We start from the raw sequence: 26,321 nt of genomic DNA, 5'->3' as shown, positions 1-26,321 counted from the left end.
TATGCATCATGCTAACTCTAAAATAAGTTATTATCCCAGACCTATTTCACACATTAGAGAACAAACATTTTTCAGAAAATGAGAAAAAATTGATACGTTTAAACGTGTCTAATAATCTCAGTATAGTTTTTAGTATATATTTACTTCATTTTGGGTAAACCTCAAACGTAACCACACTTGCTAAAATGATTACTGACATTTTCATCAAGTTTATCGTGTTGTGAGATTGGTCACCATGTGCTTCAAAATAAGAGATTTTTAGTAATTTCATTAAATGTTTCATCTTTTGCTCTGTATTCTTTTTTAAGGGTAAGTCCCAGTGACCTCTAATGAGGTCTACCCTTTCACTGTGCTTAGAGAACCCAGAAGCAGCGGCATGGAGAACCGGCGCTGCCAGCTCCCTCAACAGCCCAATTCCCAGGCCCAAGCGGCCTCGACTGGACCCCAGTCCTCCATGCCTCAGTCCCCTTTACTGTCAGGAGCCTCCTCCCTCATCTCACTTACCCAGACAGAGGAGTTCTTTGACCTGATAGCCAGTTCCCAGAGCCGCAGACTGGATGACCAGAGAGCCAGTATAGGGGACCGACTGGGCATCAGGATAGCACAGAACAATGTGGAACACTTGTGTGAGGCATGTAGTTCACGCGAACCTAGTGACGAGTTTTTCAACATGCTCATAAAGTATCAGGTAACAATAGTAATTGAAATTAAATATCAAATGCAAGATGTACAAATATGGTTTACACTTACATTCCTCAGAATTCCTCTGTTTGCATGTTGTGAACTTTATCACCTCTCCCCTCCTCCAGTCCTCCAGAATCAATGATCAGAGGTGCTCTTTGCCCCCAGCGCCAGACCCAGATGAAGACTTCTTCAGCCTAATTCAGAGAGTGCAATCCAAACGCATGGATGAACAACGGGTTTCTTTTCACTCTGATGAAAAGGATGAAACAGACTTAAATCATAAGTCCAAAACCTCTGAGGGCTCAAGCTAGAGACTGTGGCATTTCTGATGTGACTTCCACAAAATTCTTCTGCAAACTCTGACTCTCTGGCTGCACATTTTGTGAGATTTTCCACGGATGGGGTTAGTTGGGAGTAATATAGATTTATTTTAATTAGTAGGATGTTGAATTTTTTCATATTTTTGCAGTCAATTTACCCTAAGGTCATGGTGAGTCCAAATGTGGCCTCAGGATGTGATTCAAAGGGAATGGAAACACTCACCTGTTTGTATGTTCCAATAATTGTTCTTTCACAAAAATGTTTGTGCAGATTTCAAGTAAAACAACACCATGGAAAATGATTAACACACTGATGCTTTCCAAGGATAATATTACTAACTACTGTCACACAACACAATATAGATCGGTGTGACAAACAACGGCAGCGCATAATCCTCAAGCAGGTGTGTGTTCATTTAATTCAAGTGGAAAGTGAGTTTCAGCATACACTGAATATGAATTTACTGATTCCCAACAGATGGGAGCAATTGCATTGAAGTTATATGGCTCATGTATCAGTTCATTTGGTGGTAAGTAATATAAATAATACTAATAGTAATAGATTTCCTTTAAAATATTTAAGACAGGCTAAATCCATCTTTAATATTAAAAAGTGCATAGTCTGTGAAAAGTGGATATAGACAAATTTTAAGGTGCACTGTTTAACATGGATTTTCGTTTCATTGGAATAAAAGTGATGTTTAAGTATGATTTCAGTATGTCTTTAATTTGTTTATGGTTATTTTTATTACAGCAAAATCATAATGAATTAAGGATCTCCTTCAAACAGTGTACAAATTACAAAATCTTACCATTACAAAAATCTTGGTGTTTACGAAATTAAGGAATTATTGATAATCTGTGCTACTAGTGGCACCAAAAGCTAACATATTCTGTTTATTTGAGCCGACATAAGACTGGTCTAACCTGTGAGTGGGGTGGGTTTATTTTCATTTGAAGCTTGTTTGAAAACAGTCATTTTTGTACGGAGCCCTGCACATGAAAAGAAAAATAATGTGTGGCCACATTTTAGGCACACTATGCAAGATTTCTACCTTAATATAACAGCTTCGAAATCATTTCGATGGTAAACGAACTCGTAGTAGGGCGAATCATCACGATAGCATAGCGGCGGGGGGGGGGTATTGGGAGCTGCAAGTTTGAGAGGTGGCGCCTCGACAAATATCGCGAGAATCACGACTTCCTTTACGGCACGACGTCACATACATCAACAACATATGAGGCAGCCTCTATGGAAGACACTAGCACGCATTTCAGACGTGAATCATGGCAGAGTCGACGAAGAAAACGAAGAAAGCGTGGTCGGAAGAGTGCAGAGACGGCTCTGCATGAGTGGTATACGTCAGTAACGTTAAGTACTCCACAGCGACTCTATGGGTCGCTGTTTGAGAAAAACGGAAACTGCATAGTGTGCCTTTAATCCCCTTAGTTAAATCGTAATTTTTAAAGGGATAGTTCACCCAAAAATGAATATTCTGTCATCATTTACACACCCTTGAGTTGTTCTAAACCTGTATGAGTTTCTTTGTTCTGTTAAACACAAAAGAAGATATTTTGAACAATGTTGGTAACCGTTGCTAGCCCCCATTGACTTCCATAGAAAAAAATATATAGGCCTACTATGGAAGTCAGTGGGGGCCAGCAACTGTTTGGTTACCAAAATTCTTCAAAATATCTTGTGTTCAACAGAAGAAAGAAACTCATACAGGTTTAGAACAACTTGAGGGTAAAGAGCCCCTAAAGGGACATGGTGAAGAAAAATAAATTATTTGGCAATGCTTTTGCGTTTTCTCGCAAAGGTTTTGCCAGCGAGCACAAAGTTTCTCAGTGGAACGCAAATATTTTGTGAGCAAACGCAAAGTTTCTCAGGGGGAACGCAAAACATTTGCGAGAGAACGCAAAAACATTGACTTATTTTTCCTCCCATCTAATTTTTTTTCCCACCACCATGTAGGGGCTACGTATGATGGTAAGTAGCCTAATGATGGCAGTTTTAGGTGAACTATCCCTTTAATTTGTGGCCACATTGTTCGCATATTGTTCCATAATTTAGTTTAATTGTGGCTGCGATTTAACTCAAACCAAGGCAACGATTTAGTAGGCTACAACTTGGCCTACTAATACAAATAATTTGTTCCTTTTACTGATTCCCTCGTTTTAGGTAAATCCCGCGATTTACCTAAAATGAGGGAATCAGGGAACAAATTCTTTGATGATTTGTCAATGTCATTATTTTTCACTTGATTAAAGATTTAGCCTACTACTTCTCATAAATATAGGCTGGCCTATCCCCACAACATCGTTTTGTTAAAATTCCCCCTGTAGTCAATAATTGTATCCCTTAAAACTCATCTTTGATCACCAAAATTACATATTTAAACGTTTTTTAATAATAAAATAATAAATTCATGCCTTAGGGTACATTTACACGTCAATGATAAGCTTAAAACGTAGAAGTTTTTCTTTTGAGTTTTCCGCATACAGAGGACACCATTGTCAAAACAATCCCCATTCACAAGGATCCGTGAAAACGCCGTCTACATGAAATAAAAATGTTTACGCTTTTAGTTGAAAACTGTGTCGTGTAAACAGCCCCTAGCATGAATATAACTCTATAACCTTGCTTCATTTTGAATATGGAAATTAGCCCTGCCTCCACTCACTCAAACCAGCTCAGAGATTCTTGGTCAACTTTACTGAGGTAGGCTAATCACGGCACGATGGTATCGCTCTTTATAAAGTCGGACACATAATGGTAATTAATATGATTAGCCTTTTGCTTGACTATACGTTATCAAACAGCTAATAATGTGTTGCAAACCATGTTCCCGTTTGCCATGTCAAAGTAAGACAGCTGCCTTCTAAAAATCTGTATCCTTACAAACGCTTTGAACAACTTAGAACATCAGTGGAGAAAGGCATAGTTCACCATAACATCCAGTGCCGGCCCGAGCCTTTTGGGGGCCCTAAGCAGAATTTGATTTGGGGGCCCCCTCCCACCACGCAGAGTCACTTGTGCTTGACGATTATTGACACAATGTCACGCTATAATGTTACATTATAAATTAATACAATGACGTTATGTATTAATACAAAATAAATACTTAATAAAAAATAGATACTTAAAAAAGTTTTAACTTTTTCTTTACTCTTTTACTAACTCTTGGAAACTTCTGAAAACAAACTGTCACAAATCATATTAAAAAAATTATTTGCAAAATATCCTCCAACGTTTTGCAACACTTTGCATTTTGAATGATGTCTTGTATGAACATGACGGAGTATGTTTTTATGTTTCCACTGTTCGATCGCGCCCGCGACTCACACACACACACACACACACACAACATATTCCAGCTTTGTAATCTTCCACTGTGATGTTTCCAAGCACATTTTTGCTCGCGTGAAGAGGATGATTTTTTCCGTCGATATTGGAACGTGAGTGAAGTACAAAGCCTATGATAAAGAATAGTTTACCATCCAAATCCATCGCGAATGTTGAAACATTTTGATTCTAATGAGAGAGATACGTGAGCCCAACGCCGCTTACTTTCACTCTCGCTTTAAATTATTTCGTTTTGGCTTGTTTATAGTTATTTTTTTATTCTTGTTCTGTTCTGAATATCATTACATTTAAAGGATAAATCATTGATCAAATCCATAGGCGTAATTCTATGGGGGGACAGGGGGACACGTCCCCCCCAATATTCAAAGAAGGACAATTTGTCCCCCCCAATATTTGATCGTAGGCCTACTGTATGATTATGCGGGCAATATCGATGTGATTGCAAATACGTCTTTCTTTCCAGCTCCGAAAATATAAAATCCCGGCCGGTCCATTTCCCAAATCCATTCGACTGACCTTACAATATACATTAACAAAACCTATTTCTCCTGAAATCCATGTCATGTTTTCCCTATACCTTTTAGTAGCTCGTGCACTGTCAGTGAGTTAGGAAAAACCAAACAGAAGAAGAGTTAGGAGCGCGAAATCTGACAGACATTTGGCACATATCTATGAATGGTAAAAAGCTCCAGTTCAGGCGCCGGCTTGATTATATAGGCTATATTTAGCCTACTTTTTATTTAGGCTATTAAATCCAGGAAATTGGTTAACGGAAAATGTATTAAAATTAAGATACAATTAATACAAAACGAAAGTCGATTTAAAGAAAGGCTTTGTGCCTTCTGTTTGAGGTCTCTGTGAAAGTTTTAAAGTCTTTTAGTACCGCTTCTGTAATGGAGAACTGTCACGTAGCCTAACATTGTTTTTTTTTTTTTTCTCATAAATGCGAAAACGAAAAATAAAAGACAAAATACTTTTTTTAAAGACAAACGCTTTTTTCCCAAATCGCTACAAATCCATAATTTTTTTCCAAAAATGTATGGATTTGTAGCGTTTTGGGAAAAAATTGATGGATTTATAACGTTTTAGGGAAACAAATGGATGGATTTATAGCGTTTATAAAAAATTAAAATATATTGGCAACTCGTAGCCCCGGGGCCCAGTGAGGTCTTAATGCGGCCCTGGCCACTATATGTTTATAGAAGAATATAAGAGAGAGATCACTGGCCGCTTTGTCGTCAATTCAGGCTTGAAATTGATGCCGATGCTGTAATCATTACAGGGTGAGTAGGCCTATACGTTGGTTTGACGATCAGATGTAATAAAATTCCTTGTCGTGTTATACAATTACAAACATTCGGACTCTGACTTTTATTTTATTTTGATTAAAAAAATGTGTGCATGCACCAACACAAAAAGTCCCACAGCTGTCCCCCCCAATGTGTGATTGACAATTTCGCCCTTGATCAAATCAAATTTTTGTGACATGGCTTAACATTACCGTGACTTTGCGCACAAATTGTCTATGCACGCGAGGTTATGCGTATGACTCAAACACTGGCAGACACAGCAGCAGTTGTAGGCAGGTATATTGATCATGAAATCAGAATTTTCTTGTCTTGAATTATTAATCCTTTCATTCGTTTATGTCACTTGTTTAAATTAATTAATATGTAAAAAAAAAAATTATTCGATTGGGGGCCCCCTGGTGGCGAGGGGGCCCCAAGCAGCCGCTTAGTTCGCTTATGCCTCGGGCCGGCCCTGATAACATCATAGCAGCCCAATACATAATTCACCTGCTATATTGCTAAATGTAAACGATTTTTCATATCAAGAGAAAAATATACCGGGATAACATCTTCTCTTGAGACTCCCTGCTTCGCATCATAGTAATAATGATGATGAAAAGCCCGCTCGCACGTTGAAGTGATTGGTTTTTGAGACTGCATTTTTCTTCACTGTAGTTTTAAGGAGAAAATACTCAACAGTGGTGTTGACTTATGAATTTGCACGTTTTGTCTTTTAAAAGCATATAAAAAAAAATACCACATGACATAGCCAACATTAAAAACTTGATTTTCACCATCAGCAAGCTTTAAAAAACGAACTGTGCTGGATTAGGCTATATTTCATCAAATTAGATAACTTATAAAAAATGTGTCACATCAAACACAAAAAAAAAAAAAAAAAAAAGTTATTGTGGCATGATAACCCTTTTTTGTATTGCGGTATAGCTACAAAGATGGGCTACTCGAAATCGATTAGACTATTACTCGCGACTACGCAGCGTTCACTTTGAGCTCAGCATTCATGAGCGTGACTACTGTTGAATAGAAACACATCGCCGGAGGTCATCGGCGTCAAAGCAGCGGATAACAGCCCGATGCGATGGTGCAACCCAGCACAGCTGCTCTGAGGGTTAAACGCAACAGATGAGCAGATAGACAAGACACAGCTGCCGCTCTACTGACTTACAAACGCTGTTCTGGATAACCGGAAAGAATGAACACAAACGACGCGAAGGATTACCTCTCCAAACGACAGATCCCACACCTTTTTGAGGTAAGGATCACCCAGAAGAGAAGCCTTGTATATTAATATAGCATTAATAATATTAATATAGCAGATAACACATCTGGAAACATCTGCGTGTCTGAAATCTGATTATGTCTGTGTTTTCAAGGTGACACTGTACCTTTCAGTTCTTCTCAGAGTTCTTCAGAGAATATGATTTGATGTATCTGGTAGTTACCTATTTCTACTGTCAACACTCTTTACATCAAGAATCTGGGAAACTGGCCTCACTAAAGATGGACATCAGATTTGAACTGATAACATGAATTAATCAAAAACTCGTGTCTATTTAGCATGCACAATTACGTGGTAAATTAGATAGCCTACTTGAAAGTGTCACTATGGTGATCCTCAAGTATGGTGCTGTAATGGCAAAGCAGAGGGTCTCTCTCAAGCTTGTCAGAATAGGGAAGATTCTCCTCAGACAGCGTCAACAAGTGCTTGTGTGGGAGATATGTTGTTGCATACAAAATACTGTGTCCATGGAGGATCGTTGCACACACTTCTGATAAGCTTTCCATCTCCAAATTGATAAGGAAGCACAATATAGGAAGGGCAGAAAGAATGAAGGTTGTAAACATGAGTTTCAGCACATCAACACTTTTGGCTGTCACCAAGGCAACAAGCTATACTTTATATTTACTTGTGACTTGGGAAATGTGGGCAATGGAGAGCGAAGGGGAGCGAAGGACTGAAAAAGTCCTGTTCTTGCATGCATGTGACCGAACACGCAGCTAACTGGGGAATGCAAACATGCAGGTTTAAGTTCATGTGAATACCTCTAGATATACATCTCTGAAACTCCTCTGTGACCGAATGCACGTAAAGATATGGCATATAGTGCAAGGATTTAGAAAGGGGGAAGTAAAGTAGACAACTTAATATTATTATTTAATTGTAGTTAATTGGTAATTATTTAATTGTAACTAGTATTTAAACTTATCAAAGCCAAGTTGCTGACGTTATTCTTTTGAAAGTTTATTTTCCAATAAAATATTACTAAAATATATGTTTTCCCTGTATTGCTTTTATCTTGATGGTAATAGTTTTTACTGTATGTTAGTCTCAGCATTTGCTATTAAACTTACTTAAGACTTACTGAAAGAAAAAAACATTAACCTACAATTAAACCTACATATTTCTTTATTTTTATTTTTGAAAACCAGACTTATTTTTATTGAACCAGACGAAATATACTGAATTAGACAAAACATATAAAACATATAAAACAAATGTGAGCCTGATATATCATATGAATAACAGACATGGAGCTCACACACTGTAAAAAACAAAAACTGTACAATTAAAGTAAAATAGCTTAATCCAAATAAAGAGCAACAACAATAATTTTACAGAAATTATCATTAAAGGTTTTAGAGAAAAACACTTTTTTGTTTATTTTACAGAATTTTCCTCTAAAACCTTTAGTGAAAATTTCCTTCAAACTTCAACAGTGTTGCTCAAGATGGTAAATGAACAGTTTTATTTTGGAAGACAAAATAAAAAGTTTGTACAAATACTGTATAAATCTAAATTTAAGAATTCTGTTTATGAAGAAATGCAGTACAAATTTTGAATAAAATACGTTTCACATTTAAAATACTGTACGTATTAACAGTTTCATCAAAATGTAATAAAAGTTGAATGAAATATTCTCAACTTAAACTGAAATACAAAACTGATTATGAGATTGTCACTGATTCAATCACACCATATTATCCTAAAACTGTTTTACTATTCAGATGTAAATTTACATTATCAACAAATTATTCCCAAACAGTTCTTCAGAGCCCCCAACTGAAAAACTAAAAATGGCATTTCTCCATGTTCTTACTGTATCAGTTAGGGTTGCTATCATGATGAGGTCATGATTTTATGAAACAGGTGGAGAAAGAAACAAATGATGCTGTTTGCTGTTAGCTTTGTATTTGCCAAATCAGTTTTATATTGTTTTCCACAATATTCTACTGACCCCTGTGGGCTCCATATAAATCTGATAATATATGTGGACAAATATTACATTGTCTTTAAATTCAGAATCCTAGCTATATGAGTTTAATAATAAGTAAAATCAAAACATACAAAAGGTCCATGATTCTGCACCAGAAGTGACAGACACAGCAGATAAAGAAGAGCAATACTCCTCCAAATAGCTGGATCCTTGGTGCATCTGGGGTTTTAAAAAAAAGACAGACTGAAGTATTACTGCAGATGCCGAGCAGCAGCACATGCCCACTCCAACAGACGTATTCAAACTTGACCGAAAAAAGGCACGCACACTGGTCATTGGCCAGATTCCTGGATAACGGTCAGATTAACCAATCACGCTCAAAGCAACACGGAGAGACCGCAAATAGCATTGCAACTATACAAATATATATATATATATATATATATATATATATATATATATATATATATATATTTGAAAGATTACAAATGCATTTTTTAACATTTAAATAATTGGTCAAATGGTGTTTTCAGATATGCTTACAAGTTACAACCAGGGTTAGGTGCTTTTACATCTGTGCTATTTGCTATTCACCTATCATTTCAATCGTATATGTGTCTGTGTGTGTGTGTGTGTGTGTGTGTGTGTGTGTGTGTGTGTGTGTGTGTGTGTGTGTGTGTGTGTGTGTGTGTGTGTGTGTGTGTGTGAGTGTGAACAGGTTTGGCTATACTTGTGACTTAGAGTTACATTCACATGACCAGTAATGACCCTTTTGCATTTTAACAAATCCCTGACCTTTCATTCAGACCGCACTCTTATGCCTGAATGCCAGCTGTGCACACAACTGTGGCATTTTCTGCATCTGGCCCTTCAATGTATTGCAGTGTCACACAACCTGCTGGTTAATCCACTGTCCACAGTAACACTTATTTGCAAACACTGGCATAATTGCATACAAGTTACAACATTTGCCTACTGACTTTTATTTAACAGCATAGATACTTCAAGCTGTTGACTGCAGTGATTCGTTATAGTATTCGTGAAATGGGACAATGTAAACTTAAAATGTTGAACTTCTCACCAGCATGATGGCATGCTGGTGGTAAATACTCACATAAGAGATCTTTCCACAATACAAAGACATGCACATTTGACAAATTGACAATTCTAAATATTTGAATGTGTTTTGCATTCCAGTTCTTTCAGACCTTTTTCTCCATGTTCTGCTTTTTCTAGTTTCAAATGTCTTAGTATAGGGTTTCTCTAACACACTCCTTTTCATGCAGTGGGTAGTTCATAGTTTTTGGGCAGTTTGAGCTTGTAGAGATGTGTGCTTTTCTCATCTCTATCTCTTCTGTAAAGCAATTTGGATGAACTGTTGAGTAGGCATGAGAGTTTTATCCCAAAGAGCAGTGCAGCTTTGTACTGTAGTGGATTTTTCCCTAAACCCGACTATCTAGCGTCTGCAAATCGACACTTAATAAATAAAATCTGGTGTCTTCAAATCGACACCCATAGCGCCATCCGTCGACACTTAATAACCTTTATACTCTAGCTCTCTGCGTCTTCCGTCGACAACTGGCCGAGTCTCTTAACTTACTTGCTTCCCTAAACTGACCTGCTGCGTAGCAGTAATAACAGACTTTCATCAAATGTCCTTTAAATGCCTTTATTAACGGCCAGGAGATCTTCCCGAGCAGTTCTCAGGGAATCTCTCCCAAGAAGCAAGGCCGGAGGATCTCAGACAAATTCCATTGAGAATCCCACCGTAAAACACAGATACAACAGTTTTTATAGAATCGAGAAAACAAATAAGACTAACATGTCATCTTCAATAGGATTGGTTCAATTGGTTCAAAAGCCCCAACCTTTTTCCTCTGTCACTGGCACAAGCAAACTCTGTTTTAATGATGACTTCATTTGTTAATCACAAGATTCTAACAGACTGTCTAGTTTCATTTCCCAAACTATGTTATTTACACACATACGCACACACTCAAAGACTCAAGTTTTCCATTGGTTTCGTACAATACATCCTGTTCAAATGTTAGATGTTAAATAAGATTAGATGTTAGAAACATGGTTAGTTTAATATACAGTTTAACATTTCTACGACAGTACTCTTTAAAAACAGACTATAGGTACAGGTTTCATGTAATAAAAAGTTTGCTATATTTGTATCAAGAAATACAGAGGTTTAATGTTAAAAACACACCTAATTATAAAACCAATAAGAAGTTGGGCAGGGGGGCAAGGGGACAAAAAAATCTCAATTTTATTCAGAGGCCCTGAGCAAAAGTATGCAATTTGGTGCAGTTGTGGGAATTTATATGGCCAAAAATTTAGATGAAATGAGAGTTTGAGATCTTTATAGCAGACTACTAACTTAACATGCATATAAATCAGAAAATATCAGTTATCACTCTATATATCTCCCAATAATATGTATAAGTACGCTGATATTTAAATAATGAAATTAAGGTATAATAAAACGTTTTATGATCAAAGCTCTTTAATTATGTACAAATAAATATTCCTCAATAGCCTGATGTATTTTTTGTAATAATAATAATAATAAAACAAACGATGTATGAATAACCAAGTAAACCTGAGTTGCTTTTAGTCCAGTAAGTGTTTGTCTTGAAATATTACATACAATTTATTCCTAGATGTTTACTTCATAAAAATCAGTAAAGTATAAATTTATCAGATGACAGAAGGCATGTACAGTGGTAAATTGTGTACAACAGTTTTTTTCTGCAATTTTTTTATCATGTTGATAATTTAGAGATTTTAGAGATTTGCATATCAACTATGTATGCTTTAGGGTTCATTTTAAATTAATTATTTGTATATCCTAAATATTATTTAACGTCATTGAGTCAACCAAAATACATTACAGGTTACAGCAACAAAATTAAAAGGTCATAAATTAAGAAGGTGACGATTTTAGGTTGCTACTTTTTACAGTGAAGCTTAGTTTGTTTTTAATGCTCTTTATCCGTATGGATACTGCATTAGTCCTTAAAAATGCTGTGGTCTATTATTAAACGGATACCTTTAGAAAATTCAGCCTTTTGTTTCGTTTCTGTTTAGACACTGTTCCTTTATTCAGCAGTTGAATGTGTCTTTAGCCGTTTGATACCCGTGAGGATTGAGATGTAAATTCACAAGCAGTTTTATTTGCATCAAAAGAAGCAAACAGCTGATTATTTAGAGCTCAGATTTTCCATTCCCTGTCCCTCTGAATGGTCCGGAGTACGAACTGCTAACACGTGTGGGATGAATAGAAAAACAATTTGCAATTATTATTGTTTGTCTCCCACCTAGATTGTTAATGGTTTTTTCCCTCTGTCTTTCCATCCAGAAATCGTTTAGCTGCGTTTGGCTTATAAACGAAAAATGTGCTCATATTCTTCTTCTTTTTTTTAGGTTAAAAAACAAGGAAAGACTCTGATTGATATCTCAAAGGCCACAATTGTCAGTGATACTGTATAACATTTTGACATGATGAAAGAAGTCATTTACACAAATAGATGTACTGGAATTATACACTTTACAAGAAATACAGATTCATATTTGTGAAACACTCATGTCAATTAAGCATTTCATATAATAAAATGATATGAACTCTGTGTGTGCATCTCACAGAGCATGTTAACAGGGCTGATGTACCACAAGCCTGAGGACCCTTTGGCATTCTTGGAGAGTTGCCTGCAGAAAACAAGAGACCTCGGCGGTCCTGAATGTGTGGCCTGGGACACTTTCATTACACCTGATCGAAAACCTCTACCACCAATCACCCCAGCACAGGGGAAGAAAGCCCCCTGCAAACTCGGTAATTTAGCTAGAAATAAAACAGTTAGTTGTGTACATGATGGATATACTTTAAAATGACACTTGCATTTTAGTTTCATTTACTTTTTTGGCAGTTCTTTCATTTTACTGAATTATACATTGAACAATGCTTTTTTTTTTGTGAAATTGTTATGCTTATTAATGCATTACTTTTTTGTTGTTGGCCTCTCTCTTTAAATCACAAAAATAACCACATTATCTAGATAAAAAGTAAGCAGTTAAGTAACCATTATTTTGAATCTGAAGGACAGCTGTGAAAATTAAAACATTGCAAAGAAATTTAGGAAGGTTGAAGATGGTTCAAGTGTTAAAATTAACCAAATATCTCATTAATGAAAGTCTAAAAACACAGTATTGTGTGGATTCTTATCAAATGAGTGAATTAAAGGCCAATTCACACTGTACCAACAAACGCCGATCAATGCCGAAAGTCTTTGCAGTACGTAATTTCTCAGACATTCCAAGACCCGACAAACGCAGGGTCTTTGGGTCGATTCAGTGTTTGAATCGGCGACAGACTCCGACAGGGGTAACACAATGATACGACAAAACCTGACAAAGTGTGTGCTGCCGTCTGTCTGCGTTTGTCGGTGTGGTGTTAATTGGCCTTAAGAAGAATCTGAGGTCATATAGAACTGATGAATGTAATCTGTTTAATTCCACAGACAGTGGGCCTGGGCCTGGTCCCGGGCCTTACCGTCGATATGACAGGCTGCCACCAATCCAAGCCCAGTTCTCCATAGAAAGTGACTCAGATATGACTGAGTCCTCTGGGCTCATACAGGAGTATGATGTCTTTGACCCATCTAAACCACGACCGCACATCATATTCATCATAGGTGAGTGATCATCTCTGTCAGCTGGTCATTTCTCATTTTCAGTCTATTTCAGTCATCTTTTTCTGAATTCATCTCATTCTAAATTCCAACTCTTTGAGCTGGATGAAATAAAATTCAGTAGACCTTGACATGAATTAATTTGAAATTAACATTTCCATTGTGCTGTTTCTGTGATGTAAAGTGGGATTTGCTATAATATTTTCCAGGTGGACCCGGCAGTGGGAAGGGCACTCAGACAGCTAAAATTGCACATCGCTATGATTTCGAGCATGTGTCCGTTGGGGAAATTTTAAGGAACCAGTTGCTGCATCATGCCCCCAGTGATAGGAAATGGGAGCTGATTGCTCAGATCATTGCCAATGGAGAATTGGCACCTCAGGTTTGGAAATCTGACCACCAAACAATGTGAATTTTTGCAGCTATGGTGTATTCACATCTGATTTGATTGTCAATGTTGATTTTTTACATAAACTACCGTTCAAAAGATTGAGATGAGCAAGATTAAAAAAACAATGTGTAAAATTAATAGTGACAGTAAAGGCATTTATAATGTTACAAAAGATTTCTATTTCAAATAAATGTCTTTGAAGATTTTATTCATCAGAGAATCCTGAAAAGAATGTTTTCAACATTAATATTAGTAATAAATGTTTCTTCAGCACCAAATCAGCATATTAAAATGATTTCTGAAGGATCATGTGACATTGAAGACTGGAATGATTGCTGCTGAAAAATTAGCTTTGCCATCACAGGAATAAATTACATTATAAAATATATTGAAATAGAAAACAGCTATTTTAAATTGTAATTATATTTCACAATATTGCTGTTTAACTGATTAAATAAATGTCTCAAACTTTTGAGTAGTTTACTTACAATATTAAATGAAGAAGGTCACCTCATGCTTAGTCTTGTTCTGACATAATATCCTTTAGGAGACGACTATTGAAGAGCTGAAACAACAGTTTATCAAGAAGCAGGATGCTAAAGGATTCATTGTGGATGGATTCCCCAGAGAGATCTCACAGACGTTTACCTTTGAGGAGCAGGTCAGATATTCCTCCTGATGGTCTGTACCAGGGGTGTCCAAACCTGCTCTTGGAGGTACACTGTCCTGCAGAGTGTATCTCCTGCTTGCCTCAATACACCTGCCTGGAAATGTCTAGTATACCTAATAAGACCCTGATTTGCTAGTTCAGGTGTGTTTAAATGGGGTTGGAGCTAAACTCTGCAGGACAGTGGCCCTCCAGGATCTATACAGTATATAACCTGCATAATGCATGTCTTAGTATGTTATGGCAATGTCTGATGTACAGTAAATTACATTCATGTTTCCTCAGATCGGCTCTCCAGACTTGGTGATCTTGCTTGCCTGCTCTAATCAGCAACTCCGGCAGCGTTTAGAGAAAAGAGCGTCCCAGCAGGGTCGTCCCGACGACAATACTCGTGCAATTGAGAAGAGACTCGATACTTTCAAACACAATATCACACTCATAGCCAAGTACTACCAGGAGAGAGGACTTATTGTAAGGGTAAGATGCTGTTCTTATTTTTATGTTAACTGTTGAATTCAGCTGGTTTTGAAAGCACAAGCTGTTCTGATTACAGGTGCTTTTTAAATAATAATAATAATCTCCAGTTTAAGGCTGTGAAACACAATTCTGTCTCACTCTGCTTGGTCAGGTCGATGCGGATCGAGAAGAAGACGATATTTTCACAGATATTTGTGCCATTGTAGAGGAAAGATTGTTCCCTAGTGACACGAATGCAGTAGGTTTTGAATAAAAGTTACATAATATTCTACAATTTGTGTTTTAAAATTTAGTTTTTGCTTCATAAAAGTTATTTTCTTCCTGCAGAGCAGTACTGAGGATCTTTAGAGGGACGTCTACACATCCAAACCCACAGTTGCTCCTATTAAATCTTAAATGTAATTTCAAAATTTTCCACTATTTTTCATCAATAAACTCGAGGGTCAGAATCAGTGAAAAGGGACACCAGAGCCGATCAGCCCTATACGCAAGATGTGTAGGGCCCCGCAAATTACTCATGGCCCCGCCTCCCCCTCGTGTAAAAGCGTGTCAATCAAAGTTTACAACATCGTTGAGAAAATTAAGCGGAACTATACTTCTGGTCACGAAAAGAGAGAAAAAAACACCATGAGAGTGAATTGTGGGAACAGCAATCAGACTTGTGTTCTCTCCTCTCCAAGTTTGATGTAAGCAAAGAACAGTAAGGTTAAATTGATGTGCATCTCTTTCTAGTCTGTCTAACCCAGCTGGGCATTGCACCTTTTGGTCTTTCTGTGTCTTGCTTGCTAATGCCGGTGTTGTGCCGAATTTCGACCCCCTGCCAAATTATAACCCCCTTCGTTGAAGTCAGTAACTGATTGCCTAATCCTAACCCCACCCCTAATCCGAACCCCTCCCCCACAACTAATCCTAAACCTACCAATGCTAGGGGGGTAATCATTTGGCGGGGGTCAAAATTCAGCACAACACCTGCCAATTTCAGGGCTGTGTTCTGTGACTTTGTGCCTGACAAAAAAAAGTGAGAGTGAAATACAACTATTTATTACGTTTGATAAACGACAAAGGGGGACGGTGTTTGTTTATAACCTGCAGCTCGGAAAAGATAACCGCACCGCGCGTTAACATGAGTTCATATGCGCGTGCACGAAATGAAACGCGCACTTTCCAGCAAAACATCTGTGGGGACCAGTACAATATGGGCGTGATGGCACTCCTCATTATAGGCGCACATCCTTTTAAAACAAGACAATGATTATCTAGACTCCAAGTCAGTTTAGTTACAACTCTGCAGTAAAGCAAGATGGAAAGCAATGCATTGACATTGACTATTGATTTATAGGCTATATTGCATTTAAAACGTTGATTGGCTGGACATACTGGTCAATATGGATGCACATCCCTCAGTAAATAATAGCCATCAAGTATCAAGTATGGCTTTATTGCAATTAAAACACAGTGACATGCTATGGCAAGCCATTTTAGCTTTTTATTAATTCACAGGATGCATTTTTGATATCAGTAATTACATTTGTACTATTTAAAATGTGAATTCTTGATATTAATATAAAATATGTATTTTTCTGATATCAGAAATTACATTTTCATTAGTACTGGTTAAAGGAGGGAGGATTGTAGTGGGAGCACTGGGGTATCAGGTGTGACTGTGTGGCAATGGCAAATGGTTTACATGGCTCATGGGTCAGGTAGGAGGGCCCCTTAAAGGAGTCATGACCTGTAATTTTCACTTTTCCACGAGAAAAAATGTATGTTATGATTGCCTAACGATTATACACTGGCCGGGAAGCCGATATTTAAAAGTGAAGCGTTTGTTTACCCCTGGGTTCGTCAACCAGCCCACGTGCACGCGCACTCAAATACGTGATGTTAATTTCTGCGCCGACTTGACGTCAAGTCGGCGCAGGATATACCATATATGGACACCGCAGACCATGAATTCCGATTCGAAGTACGCACTCGACCGTGAAAGATGCAGAAACGTGGTGCACATGTGAGTTTCTCTGTTGTTGACTGCCAGAATCAACATGGAAATGTTTTTTCTCTTCCAAGAACGGACCAAGCTATCAGGGACCAGTGGATTAAATTCATTTTTAATGACGCGGTTCCTACAACCCTTCCCACTGGCTTAGGTGTCTGTGCTAAACATTTTACAAAAATTGCGTTGCAATGATAAGATCTTTATTCACGCGATCAACAGACTGTCTGTCATCTGCTCAGTCAGTGCTCATCATGCTGCAACCTTTCATGTGATGGAATAGATTTAAATATAATGCTTTAAACGATACTTTTCACGATTTGTTAATCTCGATAGCTGTAATAGTAAAAACGTAGTAAAAGTTTTCGACAGAGTTCATGTAATACTATTAGCTATTTCATATGCAAGCATGTCAGCCAATCACAGCAGTGGGCGTTTGCACTGCAGTCTCACAGCAGACACGCCCCTTAAAACAGAGCGTTCAAATCTGAGGCTGAAATCAGGCTTGGAAAAATGGCTTTTATTTATAAATTATGACCATTTTTAATGTAAAAATCATACTAACATTATAAGGGCACCCCAGGCAACATTATAAAATAATAAAACAATCCAGTTCATGACTCCTTTAACAGAATTTTGCTTAGGGCCCCAGGGAGGTCAGGATCGGCTCTGAGGGACACTTACACTTATTATGTTGCCTCTATTTGTATTTCACTGTGAATTTTCTCTGTACATCTTTTGTAGTAATGACTTTAAAGCAGAGACGTTTGTTGTTTTGACCTGATTTTATTACTGTACATTTAGAGGTCAAGCCAGAAAAAATGTGAGTTGTTAAAAAAAAGCACCAAAGTAAAATACGATATCAATGTCAAATGCAACAACATCAACTGTTTTCAAACAAATTACCTCACCTATTCCTACAACAAGCATTAAAATGGGTTAAATGACAACTGATTAATACAGTGTTTCTGATGTTCTGAGGACATGGTTTCATCTTACACCACAGTATGAACGCACTGGACAGAGACAAATAATAGAGATGCATCAGACGTGTCCTCAGGCTGTGTTCTCATTAATAGATATTCAATCCAGCTGTGCCACATTCTCACAGTGGGACCTCAGTGAATACAGACTTTCTGCCCTTGTTGACAGACCTTGACCAAGTGCCAAAACGCTGTTACTTTAAATACCGAGGAGAATTCAAACAAGCTTATTGAAAGATGATTCACAGTGGAATAACAAGTGGTAAAGTTAAGTATCATTTAATAGCAATACAATCTCTACACTCACTTCTGGCTAAAAAAAACGAAATAACATTTAAGCCACTAGATGGCAGACTTTTATTCTTTAAAAATCATTTGTTCATTATCCTCACTGGTTGGAAAGTTATGTCATAGCCATTTGCAAAAATACTTTCTTATTTCATTTTTACAAATTAAGTTTTGAAATATTATAAAAAATGCTTGGAAAAACGTGAGCTTTGAGGATGCTTTAAACTAGACTTAACATTTACCATAAAAAGAAAATGGTATCTTTAGTGTGCTTAAAATACTGTGTTATAAACAGCATCACTGTGACGGAGTGATGGTATGTGCTGGCTCTCAGAATAGATTCAAGCTTATCACCTGTCTGGCAAATTTCTTGCAGCTCTTAGTGGCAAGAGTTGGAGACTCCTCCATACACAAATACATGCTTCAGGTTTGAAATGTACAACTTTGAATTCTGCATCATATGACATAAATGCACTGTGTTCTGAATGTTGTTCTTGTCGCTGAACACTAAAACACTGTCACTGAACACTAAAACCTTGGTATGTTTCTCTACTCTCAAAATTCTTATCCGCTTTAAAGTTCTTGAACTTTTCCTCTAAAATGGGGTTGAGACTAACGCTCCTTTAAAATAGTGTTTTTATTTGTTTGTTTTTTCGTTTTTGTTTTTTTGCACACTTTCTTTCTTCTGTGGAACACTCTGTATGTCACTCTGCTTTTATTCCTCACAATTGATGTCAATGATCAGACCAAAACTGTTTGATTAGTTAGTTCACCCACACATGAAAACTCTGTTATCATTTAATTGGTTGGATAGCTTTTAAGTTGGTATTTCAGACATTCACCCTGTCTTTGGCATGATTATGAAATAAGCAAAAAACATATTTTTAGACTAATCTTTATGGTTGATCTAGTTTAAGGGATATTTTACCCCAATATTAAAATTCTGTCATCATATACTCACCCTCAAGTTGTTCCAAAACCTGAATGAATGTATTTCTTCTGCTGAAAACAAAATAAGATATTTAAAAGAATGTTAGTAACCAAACAGTTGATGGGCCCCATTGACTTCCGTAGTTTGTTTGTTTGTTTATTTATTTATTTTTCCATACTATGGAAATCAATGGGGACTATCAACTGTTTGGTTACCCATACTCTTTCAAATAAAGTAAATGATGACAGAAGTTTCATTTTTGGTAAACTATCCCTTTATCAAAACTGAACAGCATGATTCGTTCTTCACAAATAAAATGTATCCAGTTCTCAAATTCAACTTACTCAATGACTCAATCCAGTCACATCCAGTGGTCAACAACCTGAAAGTGGACATTATCAGAGAACAATGACTTACATCTTGGTCTGTTCCTCACATAAAGTTATCATATGTGAATAAACAAATATTCATTTTTAGTTGAACAATTACATTGAAGTCTGTTCCTGTGTAAGCTAACACAATTTTCCTGCTCTATTTAAGAACATTTAAGGATTTTGTTCATTTTACTGGGGTAAAGGGGTGGTTGGTCTGGTCTTATCTTCTGGACAAAAGCATTTCAACATGGTATGAGTAACACTAACCCTAACCCAGTTCATTTCCTTATATAGTCTGCCAGTATTCCAGTTCTGATAAGCCTTATCACACTCTCTGACATGTCAGTATAAATGCCCAACAGGGGCTGTTACAACACATTTCCCAGCTTTTCCCATCTCCACTCTCAGCATCGGCATTATGGCACCGAAAAAAGTTGAACCCAAGAAACCAGAGCCTAAAAAACCAGAGCCAAAGAAAGAAGAAGCCCCAGCTCCTGCCCCGGTTCCAGAGACACCCAAAGAGCCCGAGCTGGACCTGAAGAGTCTCCCGCTGGAATTTACTGCTGACCAGATCGAAGAGTTCAAGGATGCCTTTACTCTTTTTGATGAGACGCCAACGGGCGAGATGAAGATAAGGTATTCCCAGTGTGGAGACGTGATGAGGGCCTTGGGTCACAACCCTACCAATGCTGACGTGCTGACCGTGCTGGGGAAGCCCAAGGCTGAAGATATGAACACCAAATACCTGGACTTTGAGACGTTTCTGCCCATGCTGCAGCATATCTCAAGAGCCAAAGACCAGGGGACATTTGAGGACTTTGTTGAGGGTCTGAGAGTCTTTGACAAAGAAGGAAATGGAACAGTGATGGGTGCTGAGCTCCGTCATGTCTTGGCAACACTTGGGGAGAAAATGACAGAAGATGAGGTGGACCGTCTGATGGCCGGACAAGAAGACGCCAACGGCTGCATTAACTACACGTCCTTCATCAAGCACATCCTCTCTGGGTGAGCTGAAGCTGCAAAGATTGCTGAATGAAATTGGAACTCTAAATGGCAACTGTCAAAACACTGGAAAGAAAGTATGTCTTGTCTGTATGTCTTGGAAAGCACCAATAAAAAACATCCAAATTTTGTTTCGTCTGAGATTTTTTTTTTGTTCTGTAAATCTTGTTGTAGAGTTGTCAAATTCAGATGTTATAGAGAAGGAAGATACAGCTTTAACTACTGGTTCTACAGTATACTCTTCAAAATAAAGGAGCGAGAAAAGAGCAAAAAGGAGTTTTGGCAAAGATTCCCTTTGCAAAGTATTTATTAGTTTTCTAAAAGCAACCTTATGCAACAGTTAGGCCTACCTCAAATTGAATTGGCTGAGCTGTGTTCAAGGAGATATCAAGTCTAACACTGGGATAATGTTTGTATCACTCAGCTTGTCTGTTTTTATTTTTTATTTTTTACATGCCATACAGATAAAAACAACAACAACAACAACAACATATTGTGGTCATGAATTAAAATGATAGTTCACCCAGAAATAAAAAAATATGTTGTCATTTACTCACTCTTATGTTGTTCTAAACCTGTATGAGTTTATATTTTTATATTTTGAAGAATGTTTGTAACAAAACAGTTGATACCATTGACTTCCATAATCAGAAAAAATAAATCCTATGGAAGTCAATGGGGACCATCAACAGTTTTATTACCAACATTCTTTAAAATATCTTATTTTGTGTTCAACAAAATAAAGAAACTCCTACAGGTTTGGAACAACAGATGGGTGAGTAAATTATGACAGAATTTTCATTTTTAGGTGAACTATCCCTTTAAGAATTCTTTGACTAATTAATTCCCCGTTTTAGGTAAATCGTGGCCACGTTATAGGCAACAAATTCGTTCCCACAAATAGCAAAATCATTCATTCGTCGACTCATTCAACAGGCGACTGCTTTTATGAATGAGTCACTGAATCAAAAAACACTGATTCATTTAGTGAAGTTACCCGTGTTTCCTGGAGATGCAACGCAGTTGTCGGAGGGAAAACAGTCTGGCACTATTGTTGTGTCTAAAGGTAGGCCTAAGTCAAGGAACAATAACATATTTTTTTAACCGTTGTAAAAAAAAAACGGTTATGTTGTATTAGCACCACGGCTGTTTGTTTGTCGCAGTGTTGGCTATCACAATATTCGGAAAACAGCACTCTTGTAATATTGGTAAAAAAAAAAGATATATATATATATATATTACTGACTGTGTGAAGTCCTTTTTATAGTCCAAAGAATATTTTTTTTTCCACTGGAAAGAGCCTTTTATGCAATGCGAAGGTTCGAGTGTAGCACTTTGAAGTAAAAAATGATCAAACTTGTGGACTTTATCAGCACATAATGGCTATTTCTGATATTGAGTATACTCCTGTGCATAATGGCTGTGGTCTATTTGAAGAGTCTAATTCTTGCAGTCTTATTTTCTTTTAGATGATAGCCTACATATGAAATTTATAAAATGCAGACCATCAGCAAACACCCTTAAACAGACACCCTAGGCTGTTCTGGGCCCTGCATTAAATTTCACTGTAGCCTACATACTGACTATAACACTGATTGGCTAAGTAGGGTACATGTTGTACTTGAATCTGTATAGATGAGTGTGTAATACTCCTGGGAGGGGGGCGAGTGGGTCATTACTAACTTTATGAGCGATAAAGAAGGCAGATTTTGCAGCTTTGAACCTCAGAAAAATACCTGAGCCATTTTCCTTGTGTTTGTCACGCATCTTGTTCTTGTAAATCCACCTTTTCCTCGTTATATTGATGCTGTGAAAATAAACACAAGCCGTTCATATTATAACATTATGTTTGGTGGGATTCCTCTACGGTCTTCCAATATCTGACATTTTTGTGATGTTCTCTGCATAACTACATTCTTCATGATCTATAACTGCATTTATTGAGTAATTTAGATGCTTAGAAGTTTCGCCAAGATTCAAATGCTCGTGAATCCATGAGATTCGCTTTTCGTGCGATTTTTATATCTGCTTGCAGTTATAATGGCAGCTTACCAACCCCCATTTGCTTACAGCTTTGGCAGCTTGAAGCTCACTGGATTTTCCCCATCTATGCTCAATCAGGAGAGCAAAAACAGAACCGCAGGTAAGTCCAAGGAAGGATTTTATTTCATTGTTTATGAGAGGAGAGTTTGTTTATGGTGACAGGTAATGCCCTGGCAGGCCCGGTTGACACCACATCTGTACTTCCCCTCTGTTACATCCCAAACAAACCCAGGAAAAGCAGCCACCCATCAATCAGATACTCATTCCTGTCACCACACACATTATGTCTGTCAGGCATGTGTCCTTTTCCATTTTCATATGCCACATCTCTCATGTTAAATATCCTGTGAGTCATTTGGTTTATTTCGCTTCTAGGTGGCCAGTTTTCCAAAGTGTGAGACGAAACCTCAAAGTTTGATTCTTGTTTGTCGAATAGTTCGGATGAAATAGTTTGTCATTTTGACAAATCTATCCAGATTTGAACAGCAGAGTTTGATTCTCTAGGTTGGACTATAGGCCCAAAAGTGAATCCGTCACACACAAAGGCTGTTTTCTTTGGCTGGACTGAGCTATAACCAGCTTTGTCTCTTTTCATCCCTAAGAGACAAAGTATGTTTTATTTTAGTGATGTGTATGGTTGTTTTATATGTTCTTTCAAGATATAAAGACCACTGACAGAGATAACAGTTTTAGCTGAGTTTGGATCCAAAGACAACGTCTGACCAACTAATGACTCTTTGTGTGTGTGTGTGTGTGTGTGTGTGTGTGTGTGTGTGTGTGTGTGTGTGTGTGTGTGTGTGTGTGTGTGTGTGTGTGTGTGTGTGTGTGTGTGTGTGTGTGTGTGTGTGTGTGTGTGTGTGTGTGTGTGTGTGTGTGTGTGTGTGTGTGTGTGTGTGTGTGTGTGTGTGTGTGTGTGTGTGTGTGTGTGTGTGTGTGTGTGTGTGTGTGTGTGGATATACGTAGGTTCACATTGGGATATACATATGGCAGAAGAGTTTAAGTTCACAAGAAGAAACCTATAGACATGAAACTGTAGTCGATTCTGGGGGATGTTTGGCACATGATCAAGGAATGGTGGCCTTCAAGACTGAGCTCGAGCATCTTTATTATCTCAAACAACAGTTTATTATTCATTGATGTCCAGACGTATATTTTATTCTTTCAGAGCGCATGGGTTCACCGAGAAATAACAAAAGGATCCTTTAGCAGAGACCTCTCACGGGCGAGACTTTCTCCTCAGACGGCCCGAAGAGAGACATGAGGTTAGGGTTATAATACAAATATATAATATAATAAATAACAAAAAAAACTAATATAGAGAGAGATGAGAGAGAAAGCTTAGATGGAATCAAAGCCTCCCTTGTCTTACAAATGTCTTTTGATATTATATCTTACATTTATATACAGTATATTTGACATTCATATTTATGACATTTAGCATATTTTACATATGTCAAAATAAAATGTCAAAAGTCATTTATAAGAGCTTTGTTTTTAAGCGACATACACCTCCTTAGTCTTTTTAAAATAAATGCCTTTTGGGCCCCTTTTACTGAGAAAATGAGGAGAGGATGTTCCCAGCCTACCTTAATCAGTACTATTGAGGCATCTCAGTGCACAAGCCCTGAGATCTGCACTGAATCTTCTTCACTGATGGGGGATGGGTCAGTGAGAGATGACATCATCGGCTGGAGTTGTGTGCTGTGCTTGTGTGTTGCAGAGATTTTGCTTTGTAAGATGGACGAAATTTTTCTAATAACCACGTGAGGAATGACTTGCAGCCACATTCGACTATTAATATTATGATACAAACAAGAACAAACATCCATTTACACTTTGAAGACGCACGTATTCTGTGTTAAAATTGATGTGGTGGCATGTGGTATCACTAGGGGGCATTACTGCCCCAACACTTACTGTGTGTGTCTGTGTGTGTGTCTGTGTGTGTGTGTGTGTCTGTGTGTGTGTCTGTCTGTGTGTGTGTGTGAGTGTATGTATGAATGTGTACGTACTCGGCAGATGCTTTCTTATATAAGCAATATACAACAGAATATAATAGCCTAAATCGGTTGCTAGATGTCATTGTTGTAGTACCACACAATTACTTGTTAGAGCATCACTAGGGGGCATCAATATCAAAACATTTCTTTCTCTCTCTACATAACATCTGGGATTGTGCTGACAATATCCATTGTGTAACTTGTCAGTAATCATACATTCACATGTTCTACATTAGTTCAGGCATCTGGTTACCAGAATTAAAATTATTGAACCAAGATGCTCAGTCAGGCTGGGCTACAACCTGGGCTACAGTGCATTTGCACCAAGATTTATAGTTTCTTAGTAGACCAACCTGGTCATGACCTACATAAATTCACTGTCATGTATATGGAACTTGCTAGGACTCATTGTATCATGATTGAGATGCTCTATTCAAACCCTGAAGAAATTATGGCCAGCCAATTGATAAAAGCCACACAGAGCGTAATGAATCAAGCATTTAAAGACTGCACAGAGCGATGGTTAAAGTCAGTCAGATTCGGAGTCTAGTGTTGCTCCTGTGGGGAGATGAGCGGTTCGGCAGGCTGACTTTATGCACAATGACATGGCCACAGGAACCTGCCAGAGTCCATTAAAATCTTCCCCAGTCAGGTGTCTCCTCTGCTTCTCTACACACGGTCCTCCAGCTCACCGCCAATGCACTCTGCTCCCAGAACAATCGATATGTTATGTTACCATCCAGGATGAAACAGGTTTCTCCAGCCTGCTGTGCCATTTCAGCAGGTTTGGGTGGGGGTCAAAGTCAGTTCTTAAACAGATATGATGGTGCAGCTGCTTCATTGAGCTTCCTGTGCTTGAGGGAAAGGGGAATGATGGATGAACAAGCTTTGCTTTATGCTAAAGTTTGTTTAATCTCGTTTTGCGTATAGCATATTTGGCGGTTTTGACCACCTCCGATGCAGGTTCAGTGGCAATTTTAGCTTTTTTTTTGTTAGAGTAATTCATCACTTTTTATTTGATATGGGACCCCACCTACAGTAAATGCCAGCTGAATATGGTTATTTGGATATAGTTTTGTGAATTAATGTTCACAGGAGATCAAAAACAGATCACAGTGTTTATTTTACCCCCTAAGCCAAACCATATGTGGACTTCCAGTTTAGTAGGTGTTGTATCCTCAATGACATAATATCCCACACAAGCAGCACTAGATTGATAGCTTACTATGATGTTGTAGAAGCAGTCCAGAGAGAGGTTAGTGAAAAACCTTGCAATTTGGTATTGAGGGACTTTTAAACTAAAACTGAGTGTTAGTTTAAAGGGATAATTAACCCAAAAATGAAAATGGTCATATTTAACTACTCCCCAAACTTTCCAAACCCATAAGACATTTGTTCAAACACAAATTAAGATATTTTAATGAAATCTGAGAGATTTAACCTCCATTGAAAAGTCTGATCCAGCGACGTGCTTCAAAAAGTCTTTTGAAGAGGCACGATTCCTTTTTATGATGAACAGATTTAATTTAGGATTTTAAACATGGATCAGTGCACATTCAAGCAAAAGCTCAAACATGCTGCT

General features: G+C 37.7%; 3 protein-coding genes and 1 long non-coding RNA gene across 4 annotated transcripts; all 4 read left to right on the top strand.

Annotated features, from left to right (window-relative positions):
* Positions 1 to 376: 376 nt before the first annotated feature.
* gpsm1a (G protein signaling modulator 1a) lies at positions 377 to 1,734 on the top strand (the record flags this gene model as incomplete). The annotated part of the gene is made up of 2 exons (XM_082169266.1): positions 377 to 688; positions 810 to 1,734. 2 exons carry the CDS (start codon positions 377 to 379, stop codon positions 993 to 995), a joined length of 498 nt encoding a protein of 165 aa, XP_082025392.1. The 3' UTR covers positions 996 to 1,734.
* A 3,027-nt stretch (positions 1,735 to 4,761) lies between these two features.
* On the top strand, positions 4,762 to 5,843 carry LOC309498245. Its single transcript, XR_014205893.1, has 2 exons — positions 4,762 to 4,954; positions 5,539 to 5,843. It is a non-coding gene; the product is annotated as an uncharacterized lncRNA (long non-coding RNA).
* An 835-nt stretch (positions 5,844 to 6,678) lies between these two features.
* ak5l (adenylate kinase 5, like) lies at positions 6,679 to 17,067 on the top strand. The gene is made up of 8 exons (XM_082169264.1): positions 6,679 to 6,933; positions 12,548 to 12,734; positions 13,420 to 13,593; positions 13,800 to 13,972; positions 14,529 to 14,642; positions 14,934 to 15,125; positions 15,277 to 15,363; positions 15,453 to 17,067. The coding sequence occupies exons 1-8, from the start codon at positions 6,874 to 6,876 to the stop codon at positions 15,471 to 15,473; spliced, it is 1,008 nt and encodes a 335-aa protein (XP_082025390.1). The 5' UTR covers positions 6,679 to 6,873; the 3' UTR covers positions 15,474 to 17,067.
* A 2,988-nt stretch (positions 17,068 to 20,055) lies between these two features.
* Positions 20,056 to 20,827, top strand: cmlc1 (cardiac myosin light chain-1). The gene has a single exon (XM_082169265.1). It carries the CDS (start codon positions 20,113 to 20,115, stop codon positions 20,701 to 20,703), a length of 591 nt encoding a protein of 196 aa, XP_082025391.1. The 5' UTR covers positions 20,056 to 20,112; the 3' UTR covers positions 20,704 to 20,827.
* Positions 20,828 to 26,321: the final 5,494 nt, after the last annotated feature.

The sequence above is a fragment of the Leuciscus leuciscus genome, assembly GCF_965113295.1.
Source record: "Leuciscus leuciscus genome assembly, chromosome: 5".
Lineage (NCBI taxonomy): Eukaryota > Metazoa > Chordata > Actinopteri > Cypriniformes > Leuciscidae > Leuciscus > Leuciscus leuciscus.
Note: the sequence above shows the minus strand (reverse complement) of the source record. Positions and strands in the feature narration are given on the sequence as shown.

Bases quoted from the DNA above. Each gene is read 5' to 3' on its own strand.
- ak5l (XM_082169264.1), top strand. From the start codon at position 6,874: ATGAACACAAACGACGCGAAGGATTACCTCTCCAAACGACAGATCCCA. The intron at 12,735-13,419 runs GTAATTTAGCTA...TTAATTCCACAG, and splicing joins GAAAGCCCCCTGCAAACTCG to ACAGTGGGCCTGGGCCTGGT. The intron at 13,594-13,799 runs GTGAGTGATCAT...AATATTTTCCAG, and splicing joins GCACATCATATTCATCATAG to GTGGACCCGGCAGTGGGAAG.
- cmlc1 (XM_082169265.1), top strand. From the start codon at position 20,113: ATGGCACCGAAAAAAGTTGAACCCAAGAAACCAGAGCCTAAAAAACCA.